General features: G+C 49.4%; 1 protein-coding gene across 1 annotated transcript in view; it reads right to left on the minus strand.

Annotated features, from left to right (window-relative positions):
• Positions 1-26,537, minus strand: part of LOC115310810 (PH and SEC7 domain-containing protein) — a gene marked incomplete at its 5' end in the record, with an annotated part of 53,709 nt that extends 27,172 nt beyond the window's left edge. The window contains 4 exons of the mRNA XM_042287969.1: positions 8,196-8,543; positions 14,490-15,432; positions 16,527-16,580; positions 26,471-26,537. Coding sequence (XP_042143903.1) covers positions 8,196-8,543; positions 14,490-15,432; positions 16,527-16,580; positions 26,471-26,537 — 1,412 coding nt within the window. The remainder of the gene's footprint in view (positions 1-8,195; positions 8,544-14,489; positions 15,433-16,526; positions 16,581-26,470) is intronic.
• Positions 26,538-26,870: the final 333 nt, after the last annotated feature.

Below are 26,870 nucleotides of genomic sequence, written 5' to 3' on the forward strand. Positions count from 1 at the left end.
AGACGGTGTGATGAAGAGAAACGAAAAACAGGGGCACACTCGGTTCCCACTACGAATACTGTTGTGCGAATGGGCCTTCATCTCGGCCTGGCTTGAGGAAACATCTGAGCTCACTCCAGAATTGGGGTCCCTAGGGATTTGATCAGTATTCCGGAAAAGTTGAAGGCAGGAATAAAAACACAAATAAACAGAACGAAAAAAAAATCATTCACGGTCTGAGCAAGGTGTTCGTTGAAGAAAAACAGCACAAATGCAATAGATGAACTGTCCAATCATAAAATAAAAAATAAAAAATAAAAAAAAAAAGTTTGTAAACTATACTTTTTTACTTATTTGAAAAGCCCAAAGCTCTGCTGAACACATTAAGTGGAGCAAAATTCGAGCAGCCTATAGTTTATCATCAACCGATACAAGGGTCAACCGAAGTATGTAGACGATTAATATCATGTTTAATCGAGAAACGCACTACAATGTGCTCCCTAGTACACTGCCCCTCCCGCTCTGCTTCCTATCTTCCATTGACATCATCAAAAGCGCGTCTACTCAACGCTTATGCCCCGCCAATTATTAAGGGAAAAAAAAAGGGGTCTATACACGAACTCAACTCTCCTACGTCACGCCGCGGTGGTGGCGCCTCTGGCGCACTTCCGGTCTGGGGTGGTGGGCAGAAGTCACGGTGCGAGACATGCGTTCCTGCGTTCTTTTGGGAGAAACCAGACAAAAGCCTGCCTTCTCGTCAAAATGCTGCGACGGGGCTGTACCAAGAGAGTCTGGAACGGTTTGAAGATAAGTTTTCAAGTGTTTCTGCCCCCTCCGTTCGTCCGAGAACGTGGATAGTTGCCGTGACAAGGGCGAACCAAACGCTGTCGAACGACGATTGCTTGTGCGGGCAATACTTTGTGCTCGCCAGATGTAGTTGTTGTATTCCAGCATGAACGAGAGAAAACCTCCAAGTTGTCCGGACCACCCGCGGGTTCAGTGCGTCTTCAAATTCACACGGCCGCCTGATCGTTCGAACTTTCGTCTGCTCTTTGGAACTTGTCTGCTTTTTGTCGTCTGCTCGTTCAAACAAAAGCGGCCCGTAGACCAAACTTTGACCCGGTGATTGCAATAAGAAGTAATAGCAGGCCTCGAAAGACTTAAGTAGGCTCGGTGTAAACATTAGATACAAGATGTTCATCATAGGTACCAGTGGCCATCCCCGACTTGTTACGCTTGGTCTGTTCCCGCTTCCGATTTTCAGTATCGACGTCGATCATCGCCGCCACCTTCTACACTTTTGCAGCGGGAGCGACGTTGCAACTGAAAATAGCTAGAAGAATCTCATCAACGTCTTGGCGTCCATTCCGCGGCGTTCATGCGAATGAATCGCCGCACGTCAAATTGTTTATGCAAAGTTTAGCGGCGTAACGAACCTTGATAATTTCGCTCAGGTGATTAGAGTGGTAAAACTTTGCTATGAGGACGTAGAATCGACAATTCCAACGTGAAAAAGAGTATGCAGACTCACACAGACGCCGACAACGCGACATTCCAATGGTTTTTTGACGCGGTGCTTCTTGCCCGCACTCCATTGCGCATCCATTCGAACTGTCGTCTGCTCTTTCAAACTTGTCTGCTTTTTGTCGTCAGCTCGTTCAAACGACAGCGGCCCGTAAACCAAACGTTGACCCGGTAATTTCGATAAGAAGTAAGTGCAGGTCTCAAAACACTTTTGAAGGTTGGTTGGGGTAAGTAGGCTAAGTGTAAACAGTAGATACAAGATGTTGATCATTGTTACCAGCGGCCGTCACCGACTTGTAATGCCAGATTCTACTTGCGGTTTCAGTATCGACATCCACCAAGGTCCACGCTTTTGCAGCCCGAGCGACGTCGCGACTAAAAATAGCGAGGTGAATCTCATCGCGGTAGTCTAGCTTTAGTGCCCATTCTGCGGCGCCCACGTGAAATGAATCACCGCAGGTCACGTTATTCACGCAAAGTTTTGTGGTGTAACGAGCCTCGTTAATTTTGCAGAAGCCGCTCAAGTAGTCAGACATTGTTAGGAGGACGTAGAATCAACAATTCCAACGCGAAAAAGAGCACGGGAACTCACACCGACGCCAACAACAACGCAATTCAATGGTTTGTTTATGGGCGACGGCGAGCTTCTTGCCCACAGTCCACCGCGCATGCGCGCCGCCGGTGGCGTCCGCTAGGGGCGCTCCGGTTTGTTTGTAAACATGAGTTGGTGTATAAACCTCCGCCCCCCCCCCCCACCCACACACACACACACACGCACACCCCTTCGAAGAAGTTCGAAGCAACCACGGGCTTTCACAAGCACCGCACGCCTGTCAAACTCCCTCGACGACGGCGTACACAGCACCAAAGAGCAGGCCACGGTCACTCGCCAGAGTGCTCCTACCCCAACCAATCCCACGCACACACACAGACGCAAAGCAAACACGAGGATATGCACGGAGCGCGTAAAAGAGGAAGCCATTAATCAATCGGGAGTCGGTGCGCGCATAAATGCGACGGCCGTAAACACGGATAGAGCATTTGGTGGTCCTCGGCCGCGCACCCCGCTTTCGGTGCGTCGAGTTGAGGACGCCCTGCCACGCTTAGAGTACCGACACGCCACTCCCTTGAGGGCGCCGCCATATTGGCGATTCGAAAATACGACTTACCAAGCTCCGGTGCCAGGAAGCTGAGACAATTTCGTTTCGTTCAGTCGCGGAGTCATTTTAACGATTCTAGAGGACGGAAAATCGTTTCCTCCCATTTCAGATGTAGCATAAAGTTACTGGCCACCGTGATTTTAAGCAGCGAGATGGCCCAAGTGACGCTACTTTAACGCGTAGCCTATGCAGGAAATCTTGCACGTGGTATCGACAAACCATTCACCGCCCGTGTCGCGGGGTGCAGCCATTTTGTTTGCCTGGTGTATATACTCCATCTCACAAACAGTGCAGACAGAGGCATCGGCACGAGCGTGTGCCCTTGGAAATATCCTCCTATGTGCAAGTTCTCGTCCAAAAAACAAACAAACAAAAAACATTCTGCTGAGCTATAGGCTCACACGCCTGTTATCTTTACTGCAGACATCTGTGAAATGGAGAACGGGCGAAATCGGCGATAGTTATGCGATTCGATAATACGACTTCCCGAGCTCTGAGTACGTTCAGAAAGATCAGGCAATATCGTTTTGTTCCGGACTCCCTTTTTTCATAAAAAAAAAAAAAAAACGAAAGCCGTTTACAATTTCCTGTAACGTCGGTTAGAGCGCAGCTCTTGAGGAGGAAGATGGAAGAGTACTAAGGGATAGGTGACTCCTTGAGGTCATGTGACCTCAAGGGGGTCACGTGACCTTAAGGGGGTCACGTGACCTCAAGGGGGTCACGTGACCTAAGGGGGTCACGTGACCTCGGGGGGGGGGGGGGTCACGTGACCTCGCGGTTACGCCGACGGCGACGCCGCTCAAGCCGAAAACGGGCCCCTAAGAGCTGCGCTCTAAACAAAAAAAGCGTTTTTTGCGGTCTTAGTTAAAGCTTCAGACCATTGACAACACTAATGATAAGCCCCAACCTGGTTAAGGTGTCATTAATCGGACACGTAGGTTGCATGGCTTATACTTCCTGGTCCTTGTCGAAGTCGGACCAATTACGCTCCCTTCACCCGTGGAAGCTACTTGCTCGCCGGACCAACAAATCTGCCACTTTTTCATCACCTGACCCCGGGCAGGAGCGTGATCACGTAGCGAAAGACCGATCCGAGGAGCACCTATAGCTTCCACCGCACTGTCAGCTTAGGGCTGAAAGGAGTATAGGCCTAATCGCCGGCTTCGAGGAACGAAACATCATTCTCCCCGAGGACACAGGCGGACGGAGTGAGAGTACGGTCTGTCCCGCGACGCAAAACCGACCGTCGTCTGGTCCGACGGCAGTAGACCGGGCGGAACACGACGTCGGTATCAGCGATGCCAGATATTCCCGCGAGGGTTGGAAACGGCGGCGACGGCGGGCCGGCCGAGGACACCAGTCAGAAGCTCTCTCGATCGATACCGGCAACGACCACACAGTCGTCCCACTACGTCCCACTCTCCCTCCACGACGGCCAACACAAGCCTGACAAAAAAGAAACTTGAGAAGTATAAACGGAGGTTACGGGGCTGTGTAGGCCTTGAGGAGGCCACGGTCACTGTTTGTCGGGCGTTTCCTAGACGCCGCAGGCTACGCTGTTTTGGGAACGCGCTGGGGGGATCAGAAGTGCACGTACACTCGCCGATACGGACCAAACGCGCGACAAAAAATGAAATTACCGACCATGAATGACTATATCTGTAATCGTGTCATTTCAGCAATACTTAACGCGGAGCTCTAAAGTGACTATAGTATTTATAAGCAACAATTTTATAACCTAAATAGTTTTGAGGTCACAAAAACAGCTTAGTAGCTATACTTAATTAAAGTTTTGAAAGTAACATTTGGTTCAAATACACTTTCTTCTCAAAGATTGTGGAGCAGCCATCTGCCATGCTTCTGAAAACAACTAAACGTACTAAAAAAAAATGGTTGTTGCATAGCAACTTTGAAGGCGTCTATGAGCTTTTTGACAGCAGCACCTCTGCTTTTCTGCCAGTAGGACGTCAATAACTTTTATTATTATTATCGACCCACCCTGCTTGGGCCCTCAATGACCTACTCCTGTATGCTGTCAAAACAAGAACAAACGATTGTTAACATGCAAGTTACAATGGAAAGAGCCGACAGAAATTCAGCACCGCGGCCGCGAACAGCTACCGAAACCGGAATTGAACCGGGACGACTACCAAGGTAGTCCGAGCTCGAGCCAACGTTACTAAAATATTCAGTTGGGAACCTCACCTTTGAAACCCGGACCGCTCGCGTCCACCGAGACCAAACTAAATACGATTACAGCGCCACCCTTTAGCGACTAGTCAAAGCATGAAAGTTCATTAATATTGCTACTGCAAAATGGCACTGCCAAATGGCGCCACCGGCCCCTTGAGCGACTCGACCTGAACCAATACGTGCAGACGTGCAGTTCCCGGAGTGGCCGCTGCGGGTGAAATGGCGGCGTTGCGATCGCCATCAGTTCGGTTCTCGAGTACGCATCGAAGCCACTTTTTCAACAAAGCAGGCTCTATGGCAGTTTCTCAACTGAGTTGTTCTAATAACGTTGGCTCAAGCCAACGTTACTAAACACTCAGTTGGGAAACTCGCCGTCGAAACCTGGGCCGCTGGCGTCCACCGAGACCGAGCTAAATACGACAACAGCGCCACTCTTTATCATTTGTCTCTACTGTGGTCACCTTGAGCTTTTAGAAAGCATATTTTTGCGTAAAAACAAACGAAAAAGACTCCTTTTGTATGAAATTTATTGGAGTTTAGTACAAAATGAAGGGCGCGTGATGTTTTTAAAATCTTTAGTTTGAAAGGTTTTGCGGCACAATTAATATTGTTTTTATACAACCATGCCTCAGCGGCACCTTCAGGTAGCGCGTCCCGACCTAGGTGCGTTTTAACTTCGGTAGCAACACGCGGCGCGTCCGCCGGGGAGACGGGGGTGGCACGCCTGCAACCTTTTCCGCTGTATCTGTTTCGGCGCAAAAAATGGCCGATTAAAGCCAAAATAGACGTCACGTGAAATTCCTCGAGTGGCCGCTGCGGGAGAAATGGCGGCGCTGTGTTCGCCATTAGCTCGGTGCTCCAGGACAGATCGGGGCCACTTCTTCGGGGCAGTCATTATGGCAGTTTCCCAACTGAGTGGTTCTAGTAACGTTGGTTCGAGCGCAGTTATATGGCTCGTTTTGACTGCGGCAACATGGCGCAGACCACCACAACGCGAAGGAATCTCACTGAGCTACACACAACAGCTGCGTGCGTCTAGGGTTTGCTATACTCTGTTCCGCTTCAAGCCTGACCGCAGCCGACGCTACTACTCGACAGAGCCAATCAAACAGCGCCCAAAGCGCATCGTCACGGCGCTCGTTTTCTTCGTACGTCTGCTATCACCGATTAAATCAATCACGGGCAGTGAAGTCGCCGTATTATAAACCCGCGCCTTCTTTTTTTTTTTTTTTTTTTTTTTGCGCGTGGTTCGTTTTGCCGTTGATGGCAAAACTACAAGGACGAGGCACTTTTGGCGCTGCTTGCCAAGAATGGCTCCCGAGGATTGCCTGCCGCCCAATAAAATAGCAACAGGCGGGTCTCTCTCGCTCGTTTCGGGCCAGGGACACGCGGTGCCGGCTCTAGCTTGCTTATCGGCGCGGACGAGCAGCATCGCCAACTGCCGTCTACTGCTGCTGCTACTCCGTATACAGGGGCGGCAGTTAGGCGCCCGTATAGCGTCGTCGCAAGGCGTAAATCGCGAGCAGACGACGGGCTCTCTCTCCTCGTGTAAGCGCCCTGAAGCGAGAAAACCCGAGCGCGAACACGTATATGATGCACGGCGTATAACGCGCGAGACGAACAACCTCCCGCGAGGGTATATATGATAATATATATACAGGGTGCCGGAAACAGCAAGTCGGCTTCTCCGAGAAAGAACATCCTCTCCGCACCGAAACCGCCTGTATGGCCGTTGCGCGGTGTCGCATTTTTGATTCGTACGTACGATTGCGAATTGCGCCCGCTCTGGACCGAAATGGCGGCGCACACGAGGACACCGGGGAACGAAGTGCTGATGCTCCAAGCATCTCATCCAGACGCTTTAGCTTTCTAAATTCTCATTAAACCTCCTGATTTAAAAAAAAAAAAAAAAAAAAAAAAAAAAAAAAAAAAACGTAGTGCTGACTTTTTGGCGCCACCTAAAGAAACGCGAGGCAAAGCTTGGCCAAAACGCAGCACGATCGAAGCTAGCTGAGTCATACTGGCGTCGCAACCGAAAAGAGACAGTCTCCGAGGCGTAGACCGACCCCAAGGAGTGTTTAGGCGTCGCTTTTTAGTCTTCTTTTGCGACGTTAAACCTCAAAGTCTCATTCTTTAAGAAAAAAAAAAAAAAGAAAAAAAACCGTTGTCATTGCCAAACTACGCCCGCTCGATGGATTCCTCTGCATGCTCGCAACTGCGTGCTTGGTAAAGGGCCAACGCTGAGGTCCCCGCGAGCCAATCGGAGCAATGAAGCAAAGCACATGAACACCTTCCACCGAGGGAGTGCACACCGACGCTGTCACGTGCCTCGATTCGCCGTTCTGGTTGGCTCGCTGGCGCCATTTTCACATTCTGAAAGAGGGTATGTAAGAATAGTGTGTACGAACCGGCAGAAATCGTTTTGCGCTCACTGCCAAGACCAAGTTTAATGCCTTTCTCTAAAACTCAATGATCTTAATTAAAGCTTTCTAACGCCAACAGAATATTAAAACAACTTCAACAAAGACCACGATCGCGAAGAAAAAAAGAAAGTTACGATGTATGCTGCGCATGTATCTATTTTCTTTTTAATATTCCCCATTTTTCTTTACGCGGCAATGCTCCGTGCATATTACAATCTGCCTATAGCTGAGCAAATATGGAATCCTCCACAGGTGGCCTGACCCAAGCCATCGACGCATATCGCTGCCCTGGAGTTGATCGTTGAGACAAAAGGAACCTAACTTCAAGATCCAAAGCCCGCTACGAGTTCATTGACACCAGAATATCGGGTCTATCTGCATCTATAGACCAGCGCGCTGTTCACGAACAGGTCAGCGTTTGCCCACACCAGGTACTGGCACTGCGCGGGAGACAGAATGGCGTTCAGTGAAGCTTTCTGCGCATGCGCGGTGCCGATAAGACCGCCACCGTAGCGGCGTGACGTTAGGGCCACGTACTGGTGTGTATAGGGTGTTTTCTATAAGCAATATGTGCCGTAAAGCTTTCGCGAAGGTAATCTCGTCCCCATCTGTCTGTCACGTGCCGGAGGCGAGCATTCCGAGGAACAAACATGACACCCTCAAACGCGTAGTGCGCAGAAGCCGACAACTGACGCTCCCATCAACAACAAAATAGAGGATTAACGTTACGTGAAAACATGACGTTATCCGCCATTTTGACACATCACCCGGACCAAAAAAAAGAACCCGCGGCGTCTGATATTTTTCAGAAGAGAGCTACCGCACGCACGCTCAGAACGGGTCCCACAGGACACCAGTCGCGAAGCCATGCTCGCAATTGTCTATGCAACGGTAAGGAAACCCTTCGGCGACTCACTTTTTGCTTAGATGCCTGGACACGTCGGACTTCTTGAATCCCTCCAGGTTGTAGAGCCTCTTGGCGAGGCGCGACGCGGACGGCATGTCGACGGCCTTGGGGCTGTAGTGGAAGCTGTGCAGCGACTCGGCGTCGGACTCCTCGTCGCCCGTGGGAGAGCAGCAGCCGCCCACGCCGGCCCCCGAATCGGACGCTGCGGCAGCCGCGGTAGAGGCAGCGGTGGCCGCCTCGTACGCCATCTCCAGGTCGGCTTCTTCCTCCAGAGTGCCCCCGGAGTGCACCGAGGGCGGGGAGTCCAGCTCCAGAGTCTCCGAGGCGTCCGTCTTGGACGCCGTGGACCCGTTCGACCTGGGCAGAGCACCCACCCACGGGAGCACCGGTAAGTTTCAATGGTCGTGAACGACTTCGAGGTATTGAGATGGGTCCGCACAGGTCACGATGCTGAGGTTTCGGAAGTCTCCAACTAGCCCGCACGTCTGATGCATACTTAGCTTCGCGCATTGCCAGACTCTTCCAGGTTTATCCCGACTATTTTACCAGAATGCCTAGACTAAATCGAAGAAAGTCTCAAAACCCTCAGGGGTTACGACAACGACGCGTCACTGTAGATTGGAACCTCTTTGTGAGCCCTTCAAGAAACAAGGTTTGAGTTTGAAGTTGCTATCGATACTTGCGCAATTATCGAATTATTTGCACACCGAGAAGCTGAGTTCGGGTCTTCTCAAAACACGAGTTACCGAAAGCATAAGAAGCATTTATTTTCACATTTCCCACCACCCTTGATGCATTGACTACGGACTCTGACACCTACTGACTTTTTTCGGGCTGCTTAGAATTCCCCGCTAATTCAAAGTTTTCTTAGCTTCGTCCTCTATGTTTGTAAAGACCGGCCTGTTCGGTGCTCTTCAATTCGGGTTTTCTCCGTTACAGGTACTGCAAGAACCCCTAACAACTGGTCAATCCAGATCACCTATTATGGAGCTGCAAGTACCTCGAGGCAATACGTATGAAGTACCTCAAGAACGGGGTGACTTCTATGGGGGAATGGGTCCTCCCGCAGGCCCTCCAGACAAGCGAGGCAAGAACTCCACGCACGCTTCTGAATTTTATTCACGAAGCCGGCTTAGAAGTGCGTATAACATTTCCTCCATACCGCGAGTGCAGGCCTTGGCGCCGTCTACTCATTTTCCTCCTTCTTGACAGCTAAAGCGGTCTAAATAAAACTACTACTACTACTACTACTACTAGGTTACAGGTGCGCGGCGTCGGGTTACAGGGCTTTCCAGTAACCACACCATGGTATCCATGCAAGGTGTGCCTGTGGCGTTTCCTGCCCACTCGTGCATATACAAAGCGCAGCACAGCACGAACAAGCAATCGCGATTTTTCCTCTTGAAATCGGAAGGCTAGCTTTATAATTACCAGTGTGACAGAAAATGCTAATTCGTGGCATCAACACGAGCGGCAAAACTTGATGCTTGTCAACGACCTGTCCGAGTAAAATGCGAAAGAGCGCAGACGTCGCGTTCGTGCAACTACCCAACTGTGGCGCGCAGTCTCTCGTAGAGAAATTAAAATTAGCTCGCTAGTGAAGCTGCATCACTGTCGTGAAGCAAAACCACATCTCACCATAACCATTGGAGGTTCAAGCAAGGCAGAGCCGCGCAGCAGACAACCTGCCCGCCACCATCTTGTCGCTTGCCAATTGTCCCCTCTTTGGGATGCTCCGGACCTGGCTCCGCCATGTTCGTGGGCATCTTCACATACACTGCGAGCTAGCCTTAACGTGTTTCGGGGCTTGAAACCTAACCTTACGGTCTTGACAACACTTACAACCGGTCGTCGCTTTACACGCAGAGAGACAACCGAGTGGTATATTGGAAGTTTCAGAGACAACGTTTTTTAGTGCACCGAAACGACGAGGACACGCTCTACGCGCAGGTACGTACACACGACTACCGTGTTCCTAGCCCCGTAGCCAACATCGAGCATGCACTTCCCAAGCCTCAGCTTGTAGCTCCATCCGGCTGAAGCGATGCCCCGTGTCACGTCACACTGAGCAGGGAGCGCGTGCGGGCGCATTTCGAGTTGGATCTAAACCCCTGAACAAAAAAAAAGTGCCGCACGAAAATAGTCCGCCACTCGCCGCGCTCCTCGCTCAAATAACAGCGCCAAAACCGCCGCGATTTCATCTCTGCGAGACATTACGGCCGGGGCGGGGACTTATCTCCAGAGCAAGGCTGAGACCTGTTCTGTCCGCTGCGTAACGGACGCTGCGGGACATTTTGCCCACTGCTGCTATCGGTGTCCGGACAGGGCCGTGCGAAATGACGGATGCCGCAGTGTTGACATGCCCAGCAAATAGGCACACGACTACGCGACTTGGAGTGGTGCCTTTCTCTTCCTTTTCTTCTTCGATCAAACGCTCGTTAAGTATCTTCCTATCTCTTCGTTTTCTTTTCTTGCTATACCTAATGTTGTAATAAAAATAGCATTGCCCTTAGTTAGATAGATATCTTCTTTGGCGATGGAAGAGTCCGGAAATGTTTTGGATCCATGGTAGGTCCTTGTCAGTCCAGTTAAAGGACTAGATATCTAGGTAGCTAAATAAACTAGATAAAAAAAAATATATATATATATCTACATTTTTTCGAAGCCGCCACCAGTCGGCGCGCACTTCGAGATGAGGTTGCGCTGCAAACATATACACATACATACATACATACATACATTACTGATCTCCCCATTTGATCGTGCCTGCTCAAGCCTGCTTTTCCAGGCCTACAGGAGACGTCGTTTGAGACCGCTATAGCGTGAAATGGACGACCGCAATGGGACGAGTAAAACGCGTCCAGCAGGCAAAATGCGCCCACTGATAGCTCGCAAAAAGTGCAGTGGCGATATTAACGTCAGGCACGAACGCTGTGTGCCCTAAACATGCCCCACTAGCGCCTACGGAGGACTGCTTATGTTTAGTTCCAGTTTCAATGTACCGATTCCTCGATTAAAAGAACGAAGAACGCCGTTGACAATGGATCTTCCGACACTTTGATGGCTGTACACTTCGATGGTTGTCAGTTAATCACGAGAGGTACGTTAGTTTACGCACTTTAGGCTGGACGTCGTCGGTTCGCGTGATTTTTACAAACGCAAGAAATCGTTTGCGCGGAAAAAAGTGATGCAAGTTTAGGAGGTACATGCGATTATTGGCGACTCTTTCGGATATCCGGCTTTCGGCACGCGCTCGTTGCCTTTTGCCGTGCTTTGACCGCGCGTGCACGCTCGAGGGTTACGAGACGCCAAAGCGAAGGTGGGATGCTCGTGCTGAAGGCAGAACATCTGAAGGATCTCTCTTCCGTTGTCATCCTGTCAGTGACTCAAATAGTTTTCAAGTTAGGCTAAAGCTCGATTCACATGGTGCGATTTTGCTCGCAGATTCGCAGCTGCGACGTAAAACACCGCAGCTTCCACTAGGCTTTTTTTCTTTTTGCTGCGCGAGCGACGACGTTATAAACATTATCGAAAAGCGTGCACACTGCTCGTGTGCCTTAAAGGGATGGTGAACCGAAATATGGATCTCAGAAAACAACGCAGGAAAGGTAGGCGGGACGCTAGAATCCGTACAACACCACTCAAAAGGCGATATCTGGAATGGACGGCCGTATTTTTTGGAAAAAAGAGGTCGCGATCTTGAATCGCGGAACTTCCGGTAGGCGGGAAAACATCGTTTTGCTCTCTCCACATCACTGGGAGAAGCTTATGTTTTAGTTGCGAGTGTCTATCATTTTTCTTTTGCCTTTTCTATACTATGTTACTTGTTGCAAATTGTAATGCTTCCCCCCCTCCCCATCTTGCATACCGGATTTGTTAAAAGGAAGCTAAAGCGTTTCTGAATTTGAGGAAAAACACTTGAATCGCCTCAAGGATCACGAATATGGAGATTACTTTTCAATTTGGTGCACGGAGGCTGCAGAAAATCATCTTCGAAGTACCCGGAGCGTGACGTCATATCCAGGTGTTCCCAGAATCCCCGCTCTCGCGCATCTTGAGCGCCTATCAAAGATATATGCATCCGCACTCTCGCTATTTTCCAAAAGGGTCAGAAAAGGACGCCCCGACCGGTGTCAGTGCGGGGGAATGTATACCCGGGAAGCTTGCAATTGCACACGTCGCCCACACGAGCGACACGAGCTTGCCGGCCGAAAGATCTGGGTGTGACGTAACGGCTGGTCGAAGGTTGTCGCGTTTAGTTACATCTAAGGGGAAAACGAAAGTGATATTCAGATTCAAAGAAAAATACCTTAAAATCCATCTCTAACACTTTTCTTTTTCTGAAAAGCCTCTTTATTTTTGTTTTAACTACGTGACGAGGATAAACGAAAAAAGGTCTATACCGTGCTGCAGGTCAAGAGAAGCAGCACAAGTTCCTCCCTCGAAAACTTTCACCCTTTCCACTTGAGCGGAGCGAACACTGGAGAGGAGAGACGAGGTTAGGACCTCGGGAGGGCATTGCGGGGAGCTTTTTCTGCTTCTCTTAGCCTGTAACAGGGCATAGGAAGACAAAGAACTCGAAAACTATAGTTGGTGACAGGTTGAGAGTTCAGGGAAAACTCCTCCCGCCCCTCTTCACTTTATCAAAGCGATCGTTAGAAGGAGGTCGCCTCCTCTCCAGCGTTCGCTCTGCTCAAGTGGTGGGATGTTTTCCTCTCAACTTTTAGCCTGTTACCGACCACAAGTAAGATGTACAGTTCTTTCGCTGGACTATATTGTGGTGTGGAGCGCGTCCCCGACGCGTAGAGCGTCCAAAAAAGTGGTCTCTCGATTTCCGCTTGGTGACGTCATAAAAGTGTCATGCTGACGCCGATTCTGGTGGTGTACCAGCAGCGGCGGTGTACGTGGCAGATGCTTGTTTTAAGGTCGCTCTTCAGCTGGACAGTTAACGGAAGTTTCTGCAGCCAGAAGTTGGGACGCCGCGACACTCCCGTTCGCTCGTGATTTTCGCCAGGATTTCTAGGACCAACCGCCAGGATCGCGACGTCCGACAGCATGTACACTCCGGCTTCTGTGACGTCATTTGTTGCATCATCGGGAGCACTTTTTACGTGTGGGCGAGACAGGAGGCTGGACAGACCAGTCGGAGACGCGCACCAGGCTCCACGCGTTTCCGATCGCCACAGAAGATCCCAAACCAACCGACGGAAATATATACTATATATATTTTTATCATACTACTCGCAAGAGTTTGTTTCTTTTTCAACCCAGGTTTGTTTACCCCATTCGTTCTTTCTCGCGTGACTCGAAACGTGGTGGTGCAAGTGTGCAAATAGCCTTAAAACATGAAGGAATATTACGAACCCTTCATTTATTAACATATTTACAGACGATATTAGTTGCGAATGCATGATGGAATCCTGACGGGCGCTCCTCTTCTTGCCCAGTATCCTTTTCTTTCCTTCAAACCCGATCCTACAAACATTTCCGGTACTGAACTGGACGGCGTGTTTCGCAGTATACGGGAGGTCAAACATACGCTACCGATAAATGGTCGCCTAATGCACTGTCAGACGTAATTCACACTTATCATACAAAAACAAATCGTAAAAAAAAAAAAAAAATAATGAAGGAAAAAGTGGGAATGATACGTGGACCGGAAATGCGCCAGGGGTACCCCCTATAGGTGGCGCCATCGAGTTCGTGGCCAAACAAACAAGCGCGATATTGTACAACGCTTTCGAAATTACTGTTACGAGCACCTAGCTTAGCCTAGTCTCAATTGCACGCGTTCTCGTGCGAATGAGACTGCAGAAGGAGCCACGCGCTCGCGCCATTGAGGAAGACCCTGGGTTCGATATTCGCCACCGCTTTTTTCGACTTGGACGAGCACCGTGTCTTCGCACACTTGCGTGAGTACGACGTACGACTGCCACGGCTTGCGACGTGCGGGTTGCTATGGCAACAGCTGCGTCGGCTTCAACAAAACGGGGTAAAAACCGGTTTTGATGGAGCCGACGCAGCGTTGCCATAGCAGCCCGTACGTCGCAAGCCGTTGCAGTCGCACCCGGTCGGACTCGACGCAAGTGTGTGATTCGCCCTTCAGGCTTTCTTACCTAGAAGGTGTTGATACCGCAAACTCCTCTCCCCCTCCGCGCGGCGCTACGCGATTGGTAGAGTGCGCTATTACGTCAGAACAATAGCTGCGCTCCGTCACTGACTCAGAAGCACATAGGCCCGTGCGAAATTCCAACAGACAGTGAAGAGCGAAGGACCAGAGTCTGCAGGCCGAGGCCGCCCCACCTGGAGTGCTGGATCTTCCTGGAGCCCCGCCTGAAGGCCGCGTCGAGCGCGGGGTGCCGGAACTGGGACTCGCTCAGGTCCGGCTCGGCGATCCAGTCGTCCTCCCGCGAGAAGCCGTCCTCGTTCTCGGGCGACAGCTGACTCGGCGACGTCAGGTCCAGCTCGCTCGCGTGCACGCGGTCCGCTTCCTCCGACCCGAACGCCGAGGCCATCTCGGACGTGCAGCACTCTGGCTCGCTCAGATCGCCGTCCTGGCGGCGACCAGACGACGACGAGGTCCCCGTGGCCGCCGTGTTGTCCTCGGACGAGCTGCCGGTGCCCGCCGAGTTGTACGTCCACAGCACGCGGCTGTCGTCCTGCTTGGTGTCGAGCAGCGTGTTCAGCGACGAGGCCATCTCGTCGTCGTCGATGTCGATGTTCACCGCGGCCACGCTCCGACCTTTGCCCAGGTGGTCGTCGCTGCGAGACGTCCGGACACCGAACGAGCCCTTCTTCTCGGCCACGGGGCTCTGCAGAGAGGACGCCTCCCGCTTGGTGCCCCGCTGGGGGTCTAGGCCGCCGCCGGGACTCGTCGGCGTCGACTGGGTGCGCACTACGGCCGACGGCAGCACGGGCTTCTTGGTCGTGCTTGCTTTGGTGATGATCAGGTCGCCCGTCATGGTGAACAGCTCGCACTTGCGCGGCAGGGCGCTGGCCGACGACGGCGGCGACGGGGACGACGAGGACGTGATCAGCGGGCTCTCGGGGTCGTCGTCGACGGGGGCGTCCGCAGCGGCGTCTCGAGGCAAAGCACCGCCGGCCGCTCCGTTCTGCTGGCGCTGCTTGGACGTCGCGACGCCGGGACCGGCGTCGCCCGCCGCGGACGACGGCGGAGGGGACTTGCGGCGCTCACCGGAGGCGGCCGCCATCATCTGACGGCGAACGCGCTCCTGGATCGCCGGGTCTGCGAAACACCAGGAACGTCACACCCACGAAAGACGGAATCAAGACGATACGCGGTCGGAAGTAAGACGAAAAGGGGTACGAAGGTGCGAAGAAATCAGAGAGAGATTCGAAGAATAGGACAGTGCTGCACGTGCCGTCATAAAGCTAACGAGACATTAAAAGGCCCATTATCGAGATTGCAGATAAGCTTTGAAATAAAATTGAAAGCCGAAATGCACTATTCATTTTCTATTTATATATGTACTATGTTCCCGAAAATGTTTATTTCAAGAAAGATATTGAAACAAATTTAGTAAAGTCAGACAGAAAAAAAAAAATGAAAGAGACGACATCAATTAATTAAAAGGTTAAAAAGTGCGAACAGAACAGGACGAAAAAAGACACACGTACGACATGGACATTCTTTTGTTCGCGCCTTTTAACCTTTTAATCGATATGAACCAACTAGCCCCAACCAAAGTTTTAATGACATCAATTAGTTTAGCAAGTTCTTTTGGGCCTTTCGGTTTCTCTTTGTCTATGACGACGGCGACATCCTTCAAAAACTCAGTCTCGTGATACTGTTTGGGTATAGAGGTGTCTACGCGGCAATCAATCTTTTGGCACGTCCCTGAATGTGAGCGCCAGTGCCATAAGACACTAGCGGAAGCAACCAACCGACCTACCTCGATACAGCAGGGTCAGTTGACGCTGATAACACTAAGCGCATGTGCTGTTGACGTAAACTTCAACCCATCTAGGCCAGGAGAGTCATAGCGCGCTCAGTTATCCTGAGAACTCAATCGATCACGGCTTTTCTTCCTCAGCTTTTTGGCTCAGAGTTCGGCAAACTTTCCTGCTCAACGCTAATGTAAAAAAAAAAAAAAAAAAAGAGGGGGGGGGACGGGGGGAGTTGATATGTTTTGGTTTATTGTGTCACGCTCTGAACCAGGCGAAAATGTACGTCTTCAAACTTACGTACATTAAAGAGCCATACATTTTGAAGCGCTCCTCGAGAAAGACTCCAAAAAGGGAGGTCCACCTCGAGAAAGACTCTAAAAGGGGAATACACACAAAACTACACACAGAGAATGTCAGCACGCGCACACGTACCTTTCTTGATTTTGAGTGTCACCACATCGTTGGCGAGCCTCAGGCATTTGAGCACTGAAAAGAGGAAGAAACGAGAGGTCCTTTAATATCCGGCGCGCAGAAAGCCACCGGCCGCACACACTCAAAATGTCGACCCACCCGGCTAAACAGAAAAGACAAACTCCCCCATTTAGAAACAATAGCCGCCGCGCGGAACGCAGAAGGTGACAGCAACGAAAGGAAACCAGACAAGGTACGATTTTCGATACAAAGTAAGCCGAGTTCCTCTCATCAATCATCGCGGGAAAACTATTGCTCTGTTCGTTCTCCGTCATTTTGTTTTCCCTATGGTAGTGAATTCTCTCGGGTCGAGGAATATTAACTTGAACCGCGGCGCCTGAAACTCAAGTTTCCGCGCAAGAAAAAAAGTAAATTTAATATAAGTGCCTTACCGATATACACGAACAAAACAAACAGCGCTGACGCGATTTTTTTTTTCTCGGTTTTTAGTATATTGAGTATTCTCGAACATGGTTGGTGATTAACTGGTGACGTTCGAGGCTCGTTCCCATAGTTTTGCGCTTCAGCGGGACCGAGTACGTTGCACCAGCTTGTAAACGCTTGTAACTTAACTGCTTGCGCCACGTGGGCTAGGTGGCGCAAGCTATCGCCCGTTATAAAGTGTACAGCCATTGGCATCCATCCATACACCTATCGCTTAATCCAGGAACGCTAGAAGAAACACAGGCACCGTCTACCAGATAGTCCTGGAACTGTGTATAATTAAACGGAAGGTTTCCCAACTTTTGCGAGATCAAATCCACGCACTGCCCATGAGAAATGGTCCCTTATAATTTATAACAACGTCGGAACTATTACAAGCCCACGGTGCAAGAACGATGCGTAAGAATTCAGAAAATCCGCACGCAGATCGGAAATGTTCCAGGGCTCACTGACAGATGGCGCCAGTGTATTCTCTCGTCGTAAGCGTTGACAAACAGGAAGAAGGTATTCGGTCAAGCTCAAATAAACGTCAACGTGCAAACCAGCCTTCGAGTATAAAAACGGCAGAAGTCCCGTATATTTGAGCAGTGTTCGCTCTTGCTTGACGTAGTAGAACGAGACGAGGTAAAAGAAAAAAGGGGTGCGTGAACAAGGCCAGCCAAGGTTGCCAACACCAAAATAAAAAAGCTGCACTAAAGTAAGTACCCCACACCCCCCCCCCCCCCCCAAAAAAAAAAAAAAAAAAAGCAACAACGACAATTAGAAATTGCTAAATTTCAGGCGCAGGGACCCAAAACGACTTTTAAAAAAAAAATTTACAGCTTTAATTAGCATAAAAACGGCACAATAAAGAAAATCACCCCTGGCGAACCCGTGCACAAAACGATGTCCCCTGCATGATATTACCGATACCAGGTTTTACCGATTGGGTTGTTTTACAATACCTACAGACGTACACCTCCATCGTTTCAATCTTTAGCACAAGTTCTGGTGGCAATTCAAAGCCCTAGTAACCAAACACAAATGATTCGAAAAAAACCTATAATTTCCAGTAGAAGTACCTGACTCCTTTGAACGTCGTTAGGAGCTTCCAACAATCAGTGTCGAAAAGTTAAGTCCGACAGTCCCCGTGTTTTGTTGAATTCTAAGCATAGCTCGCTGAGCCCATTTCATTTGGCAGACTTGGAAAACGAATCGACGCATTCACGCACAAATAAGTTGAAAGCATATTTTAAGGCTTGCCGCTGTACGCACAAATGAGCTGAAAGCATGTTTTAAAGGGGCACTCAAGTGGATTCTGAGGTCGTCTATTTATGGTGATAACTCAATCTACGAACTCTATGCATCCTAATAACCCGAAGTTACACTCGTGGGAGGCCGATTTCCCTATTAAAAGTATAATCAATGATCGTGACACGCCCCTCTTTTTGCGCCTCGGTGAGTTGCAGCAGACACGAAAGGGTGCTGGAAGACGGCAATTTCAAACAGTGCATTACATATCCTAGTTCCAAAAATTCGACGTTTTTGTCAAAATATAATGCATCAACAACGCGCCTAAAGATAGAAATGGAAACGTTCGGATCTCCACGGAATTAACTACCCCAGGATGGCCCCCACACGAGAAAATAGTGCCTGTGTATTTCTATCGCTGTGAGTTTACTAGGACGTCTTTCCACCTGGAACTGGTCATTTTTATTGACTAAAGTCCACCATACAATATTTCATTAAAAACAAGCTTCTACAAAAAGAACTTAAGTTTTGCCATTATCTTAACGGTGTTGCTAGCGTTCCTCACTGACAACAATTCTTCTGAGAGTAGGCGAAGATGACGACCCCGTGACTCTAACTTACCACAGCAATTAGGCTATTTATGACTTAGAAATGAAAATTCAACAATGTTTTAGACCGCCAGAAATACCGCCAACACGACTTGAAACCCATTAAAACTCACGCCGCCCGCGATACGGCAATTTCTCCCACCAGAGAACTTAGCAAACCGCTAAATTTAGCGGGAAAGCTGCTAATTTGGAAACACTGCAGCCAAGGCACCAAGGCGGCGAAAGTTTGCCCACGGGCTTCGCGTGCGCTTCTCGCGACAGGGACACTGTACCCCAGACGCGTTGCGCCATCTCACGGCGTCTGTCAGAAATGTGAGCGAATCTTCGACACAGTTCTATTACGGGGCGGTGCTGTTCAGACATCCCTCTCGTCTTCCACCGTGGAACGAGGCCTTGATAAACGATTCCAAGGTAACGTGACTAAAAAAAAAAAATTAACCTTTCCACTGACGGCATACGAAGTTCATTTATGTTTCGGTAATCCCAAACAACGCAACGATCAATACGGGTTTTGTCTGACAATTTTCCCGTCGCGCTTTTTGCTACTGCGCGAGCGGACATTTGCGCGGCGGGAAGCTTAGATAAAACACAGTAAACACAAACACCCCTAGACGGCTTACTCGTTAGCTTACGCTCCTTTTATTCAGTCGAATGCTGTTTTCACAAACAAAATTTAACGACGACCGTGTGTTTCTGGAGAACCTCGTTAACGAAGAGAAAACGCAAGGTTACGAAGCCCCACGCTGACAATCTCACAACAACACGCCACGTGAACAAATGGCAAAAAGAAACAAAAACGCATAGTTTTATTCTCGGTACACACGCCACATTGCCACGCGTGCACGACGCGTTTGGTCGGGGAAATGAACGGCTCTTCGCAACGCAATCTTCTCAAGAGACCCAGAGGACGCCTTCCAATTTCCACCGTAAATATCCGCCGTCATTGGACACAAACAAACCTCGGAGCAATTGCGTCGATTTCCGGTCGAAGTAGTCGCGACAGGGACAGAAGTAGTATCGTGCTGCCGAGTTTGAACCGAGGGCCGTATTAACTGGGTAAAGAAAAGCAATATTGCCGGAAAATATTTTAATATACACACCATTTATAAATACATACCGCAGCTACTCTTCCATGCAACCACCCGGCAGATTGAGCACCTATGAAGTGGTACAAACTTTTGGACGCCTTCCTCAAAGGAGGCTGCCGCCGGATTTTCAATCAAAAGACAGACGTATGATGCGTACGAAGGAAACTGTATGGGGGAAGGACGACCGTACGCCTGTGATAATGGGGGTTCAGGGAAGAACGTTTGTGACGACCCACGGTCCCGATGAACGCGCGATTGAACGACTCAGATGAACCCAGGAGGTAAACTTCTTCGAGGAGGGCATCCAATGATATGCTCGCACCACGCTATGATTATTGCCTAAATTTGTGCGGTGATTGTGTGAAGAAGTAGCTACGGTATGTATCAAAATGTTATGCATACTGAAAAAAAAATTCTATCATTCGTGTCTCTTTACTTAACCTCTTGTAAGTTAAAAAAAAAAAAAAAAAGATCGCCTTGTAATTAAAATGCAGTTCTGTTTCCCTTCCCTCGTCGCATTTTTTAAACGAAAATTTCGATGCGTATTTTACAGCGCTGAACGAAAGGAAACGCCACAAGCAATCAACAAAAAATCGGCAACGAAAAAAAAAATCATTTTGTGGTTTGCGCGGCGCGTATGCCTCAAGATTTTCGTGAAAAACGTTGCGGTCGCGATATATATTCTCCTGGTGCGATCGGCTTGTTCTCGGTTTATTTTTCGCCACCACTCTAACCTTTAACCATTAAGAGGGTCCACGTTTCAATCCGGGAAAACCATATTCACACCGCTGTCACCATCGTAGCATCGCAGCTGAATCCTATCTGCAATCCGCAACGTTAGCGTTCCAAGGACATATATATTGCTGTATATGCGTATTTGACCACCAGGAGGCCAGCCTCTTCCGGTGGTCCCGCGCACGCGGCTCCGGCAAAACGCGAGGTGGAGGTGGGAAACCGAGAAGAGTCAGCCTTTAACAAAGCAAATCAGACAGTTCAGCGGTCAAGTCTCCTAATGCACTACGACACCACTCGGGAACTGATCCTAGAATGTGACGCATCTCCGGAAAGGGTTGGAGCGGTGTTGTCGCACAACATCAATGGGGTCAACAAACCCATCGATTTCAGATTCAGGACACTCACCAGCGCCGAGAAAAACTACTCACAACTTGAGAAGGAGGCCCTGGTTCTAATTTTTGGAGTAACAAAGTTTCGCGACTACTTGCTTGCATGAACTTTCACGCTCAAAACGGATCATGGACACCTGGTAGGGCTCTTAAAAAAAAAAAACCAAGGCAACACAACCACCGCAGCTGCCAGAATCCAGCACTGGGCACTCACGCCCGGGGCGTACAGTTACAAGATTCGGTACAAGCCGGGCAAGCAAGCTTTCTCAGGAAACTTCAAGATCTAGTTCTTCAGCCGTTCTGGCCGCAAAAAGACACTTTCTCCTTGGACGGTCTTCTCATCCGTAGGGGGGAGAGAATGCCGATCTCTGAGAAAGCACGAGACGCTATTCTACAGGAGCTCCATGACACACACATGGGTATTAACGCAACAAAAGCACTCGCACGGTCAATACTCTGGTGGCCACGTATTCATCATGCAATCGAAGATACGCAGCAAGCCTCCACAGTATGTCAACAGGTCGCACCGATGCCACCAGCAGTAGAACGAGCCTGGCCAGCAACCACTACACCTTGGGCAAGAATTCATGTTAATTACGCAGAACCTATAGATGGTACCATGGTGCTCATCGTGGTCGACAGCTACTCTGGCTAGATTGAAGCACTACCGACATTAGCAGAAACTTCAGCAGCAACAGCTGATCACCTGAGAAGTCTTTTTGCCAGTTTTGGACTGCCTGTTTACTTAGCCTCCGACAATAGAACACTATTCAGCGGATCACAGTTTGACGAGTTCATATCCCTGAACGGTATACGCCATTTAAGGACTGCACCTTACCATCCACAGTTGAATGGACTTGCAGAGCGAAGGGTAAGAACGGTCAAGGATGGCTTAAAGAAACTCTCGGAAGGTTCCCTCGCGACGCGTTTGGCAAGATGGCTGCTGGTGCAACGTCGCACACCATCGGCCACACGAAGCCAATCTCTAGCAGAACTGATGCTTAGCTTCCGCCCAAAAGTTCGCATGGTCCTCGCTACCATGACGACCAGCGAGACAGAGGACGACACAGAACGACTTGGCAACCTCAAAGAATGGAATTCTGTGTTCGCAAAGAACTATGGAGTTGGTGAGCGTTGGGTGCCGGGAGTCATGTCGAAGGTTTTGGGAAACCACATGGCTATAGTGGAGACCCACCACGGCTCAATGAGGCGCCACATCGACCAGTTGCGCCCTCGACACCATAACTCAACCGTTCCAGAGACATCTGTGGATTGGCCACCGAACCCCAGCCTTTTCGACAGTATACCGGACAGCCGACCTGCAATTCGACCTACCCCACCACGACGCTCTGTTCGAACACGCAAGGCACCAGACCGGATGTACCTATAGCTAGTGTGGGAGAGTGCTGCATATGTGTATTTGACCACCAGGAGGCCAGCGTCTTCCGGTGGACTTCCCGCGCACGCGGTGCCATTCTTCTTTGTTTTTCTTCTCTTGTTCTATGCCCCCGCCATGAGATTCCAACTCAACGATGTAACCTAATCCGATAATAAACTAGATGTTACTACGTGGTAAGTACGTTTTTTATCCCATCGACAGAATATCTATAGAAGAAAGAAAAGGAAAGAAGGAAAGAAAAAGAAAGACGAAATAATACTAATAATAATGATAAATTTATTTGTGAAGGAAGAGTATAACCAAGGCACAGTGCAGGTTCGCCAAAGCTATCATGGGCTTGTGTGGCAGAACCAGCTATGTAAATAATAATAATAATAAGAATAATAATAACTCGAGCGGTATATGCTTGCTTCGCGTATGCGCGAAGTAAGCTTTTCTGCTTCTTCACACCGTGCAACGCTGTCGCCACGAACCACTTACGCAGCGTTCTCACGAGTGGATTGAAATTTTTAGAATTATACTACTATCGTAACTGACAGAACGAGAAGGGCAGGGAGTGCATTTCGAAGGCCCGGCCCCCAGCACGCGCCGCATGCCTTCCGCCGTGCTTTGGCTGAGCGCTCGAGGTGCACGAAAAGCCGAAGCGCCCCCGAAGGTACGAAACTCGCGCTGAATTCGGGACAACTCAAGCTCCTCCCTGCCGTTCGCACCTTGTCAGTGACTATGAAAGAATTAACCTTATCTTTTTCGTACATAAAGAATCCCTTAACCGTTAGAATCAAGAGGGTTGGCTAGGTGCCGCGAGTCGCCGCCCGATCAATAGGGTTCAGCTAGAGAGCCTCAAATCTATGATAGGGAACAACTTAGTTTAGGAATACAGTTTGAAATTTCAAGTGGTGGATGCCTCCTGTGCAGATTGACTGGTTGTACATGCGCATGCGTGCATTTACGAGTGGCGAGGAAGGTATATTGGGAGGAAAGACCGAGCAAACGCTGCAGAGACGCTAGCAGACGGTCGACGCTCTCTCCTCCTCCTCTTCCTCGCACCTTGCATTGAAAACGCGGCCCATAAGCCATGTGACCTCAATCGGGTGGTTGAAAACACTCTCAAATCTAGGCACACACTAGGTTCCGCCGTATCCACCCATGGGAAGAGATGTGTTTGTCGCGTTCGCAATCCCGCGAAAGCAGCTCTCCAACTCCATCGCAGTTGTGGGTGACATGTGTCACCTACGTACGTATTTCTAAATTCAAATGCAAACTCGGTGAACCTGGGATAAACATGCCGACAATAAAATAGAGCTGAACGCGTGTACACCAAGAAAAGGTATCTGCGTGTGTGTGTTTTCTGAAAACTGCACAGACCACCCGACGTGCTCCGGGTCGGGGGAGCATGTCTGGAATTCCGCGAAAGGACCATTGAACGATCGCGAGGCTCCCAAAGTCCGAAACCGCAAGATGGAGAGCAGAGGTGCCACAGACACGCGAACAATGCACGTGCCGGGCCTAATCGAAGCAGCCGGGCACCCGGGTCACCCCCGGTGCGCGCGAGTAGATCGAACGATCGAAAACTCATTCGCCCCCTCGATCAAGCTACGAGAAAAACGCGTTCTACCGTTTCTTCGTCGATACGACACTTCAAAACGCGCGGTAACTAAGACTCCTTTCGCTGACAGCGGAAAACACGAACGCTTTTTTCCACGTAGCCGGCACAGCCGGGGAGAGAAATAGAGGAACGGACAAACACTTTCGTCTCGATCGCTGGCGACACACGGAAGAGACGGTTGGAAAACTCGTGTGTAAGTGCTCAGGACATCTGGCTCTCACGCACTTTTAAATGGAAGTGCGCAACAAATGTTGAAGAATTCCGAAGACAATCTTTTCAGGTACGCAAAAATGTGCAAACGTTTACTTTAAGCGCAGGAGCGCTATTGCGGGTATTTTGTGGCACAACGGCGACAAAAAGTGCCAGTATTTTCGGGTAAAATCAACGTAGGACAGTTTGAAAATGATTTGATCAGACATAAAGAGGCGAAGAAAGAGAGACAATGCTGTAATGCGCTCCAGAATAAAATTTTTAAACTGAGAACTCGGCATTTTATTTCTTTAAGAATCAAACTATCGAAGGCTTTCAGCCTTGTATCCACTCAGCCGCGATTTCCTCCACGTTTGTCCCAATAAAACAAAAATGCAAATAATAAAACAAATAAAAAAAAACGCGCTTTTATTTATTGAATCCTTATTCTTCAGAAAATAAGCGACTTTCGCTTACGAAGTTATAAAAGCGAAGCGTACAAAGCGTGACCCCAAACCAGTCAGAACGCTCACGCGCCTTCCAAAGGGTGCCATTAGCGATGTGCGCGGCCAAAAGCGTCGCTGTGGTCAGCTTTCCACGATTGGCTAAACCGTGGGCATATAAGCACTGACAGATTATCAACTTTGACGGTGTTAGTTTCGGATTGCGATGGCTCCTACCTTCTACTGTGCTTTTTAAACACACCATCGAACTCGTCGTCGCACCCGATGGTAAGTAGCCAGAATAACAACTGGTGACGTCACGGCGAGGCAAATCCCAGTCGTGACGTCACGGAGGGAAACCATAAGAGGGCGCCACCAAAACATCTCGGCGCTAATAGACGTCAAAAACATGTGGTTTTTTGTGGCTATTCCGGTTGAACCACCGACAGGGTGGGAAGGGCAAGACGTCTCTCGTCCGTCGTGCTCCTAGCCGTTCTCATGCTTTCAGAGCCTACGGCCGTTGCATATGTACTCCCTCCCCAATGAGTGGTTCCCAACGTGGATATACGGAAGCTCGTCACGCGAATCGAGCGAGTCCCACTAAGTACAAAGGCACGAACCTGCTGGGGACACGTACGAGATACCTGCAGGAAACACTTCGCTACCAGTCGACACACCATGAACCCGTCACTGCCCCCGAATCTCTTGCGGTGACGACATCACACGGGGAAAGTGCAGAACGGGTTTAGGGGATGCTAAAAGATCATAATGATCAGGGCTCTCCTCACTGAATTACCCTCGGGGGATATTGTCACCACGCTCTCTCTCTCTCTCAACAACCAAGGTCAAGCAACGTCTGGGCGAAAATCCGAAGCTGACCCCTAAAGAAATTCATTCCGTTTGCTCGGGAAGCTCGGTGCCTCGGACACAAGGTTATTTCAGCTAGCGGCCCCTTCAGTTGTAATGCTTTTATTCGAGCGTCCTCTTGACCCTGGTTGTTCCCTTTCTCTTCCAGACCGCGCCACAACGCCAAGAAAATCGTTTCAACAAAAGACGGAGAGGCGGTCTTCTACGCGGCTTTCGTCCCGTTCTTATTCGACACGGCTTTCGTCTTTCATTAGAACTGACACACATCTCCTGCTAAGACTCTGGAGGATAATTATTTTCGGCAACTTGATCATATTTTTAAAGGGATGCCTTGTTCATCATTTACACAAGACCGATTTCTTTCATTAGCAAGGAAGAGTTTAAAAATGAAGCGACGTTGTAGGATTAGTATAAGCGTAAATTTATATTTTCAGAATCGAAGACTGAAGTCACTATTTAAATTAAAATTGTCGTTTGGCAAAAAAAAAAAAGGAAACATTATAACAACAGAAGTTAAACTGCACCCAGACCGGTTATTATTTTTAAAATTTTACTTAGGGCGATGAGTTCAAAAATAGGAACGTTGGAGGACTCGTTAAAGTGTCTATCTGGATCTTCGGAACGGAACCCTGGAGTTAGTCTATTATTTTAAGCTCACCCAATGATTAAAAAAGAAAAAAAAAACTATAATCTACAAAAAAAAAAGCACCATTAGGATTACTTTTTTTTTTTGTTTTTTTGTTTTCGTTTCGGGGTAAACGTTTAAAAATGAAGAGACGTTGCAGGGTTATTTTGAGCGTAAGTTTGGACCTTCAGAACCAAACCGTAAAGTCCGTGTGTTATTTCGAGTAGTTAAAGTTCGCGTGGTGGCAAAAACAAAGAACAACAAATGACAGGCTGCACTCACCCTCTTTCGTTGTAAAGCTGACCACGCGTGTGTCGTTGACCTCGACGATGACGTCGCCGGCTTCCAGCTACAATAAAAAGAAAGAAAAGCAACGAATCAAACTTCCCGCAATTGAACGACGCGCTAAGCGAATCAAGCGCAACGCGAGAAGAGGGAAAACTGCGGTAAACATCCTGGCAGCAGCTCCCAGCGGACGCGGGGGCGGCACCACCACAATGCTGCCAAGTACCGCGGCGAAGCTCACTCTCCGCCTACAGATACGACGGGGTGGGCAGCAGCAGCCGACGTGAAAAACGGCCCCGAGTGCGTCCAGTGACCTTTCGCAAGCGTGTGCTGCGCAATCACCGCCCACCCGAGTACGGGATATGGGCTACAAATTTTCGTTCCAAACATTTTGCGA

The sequence above is a fragment of the Ixodes scapularis genome, unplaced genomic scaffold (genome assembly GCF_016920785.2).
Source record: "Ixodes scapularis isolate PalLabHiFi unplaced genomic scaffold, ASM1692078v2 ptg000686l_1___fragment_2___debris__unscaffolded, whole genome shotgun sequence".
Lineage (NCBI taxonomy): Eukaryota > Metazoa > Arthropoda > Arachnida > Ixodida > Ixodidae > Ixodes > Ixodes scapularis.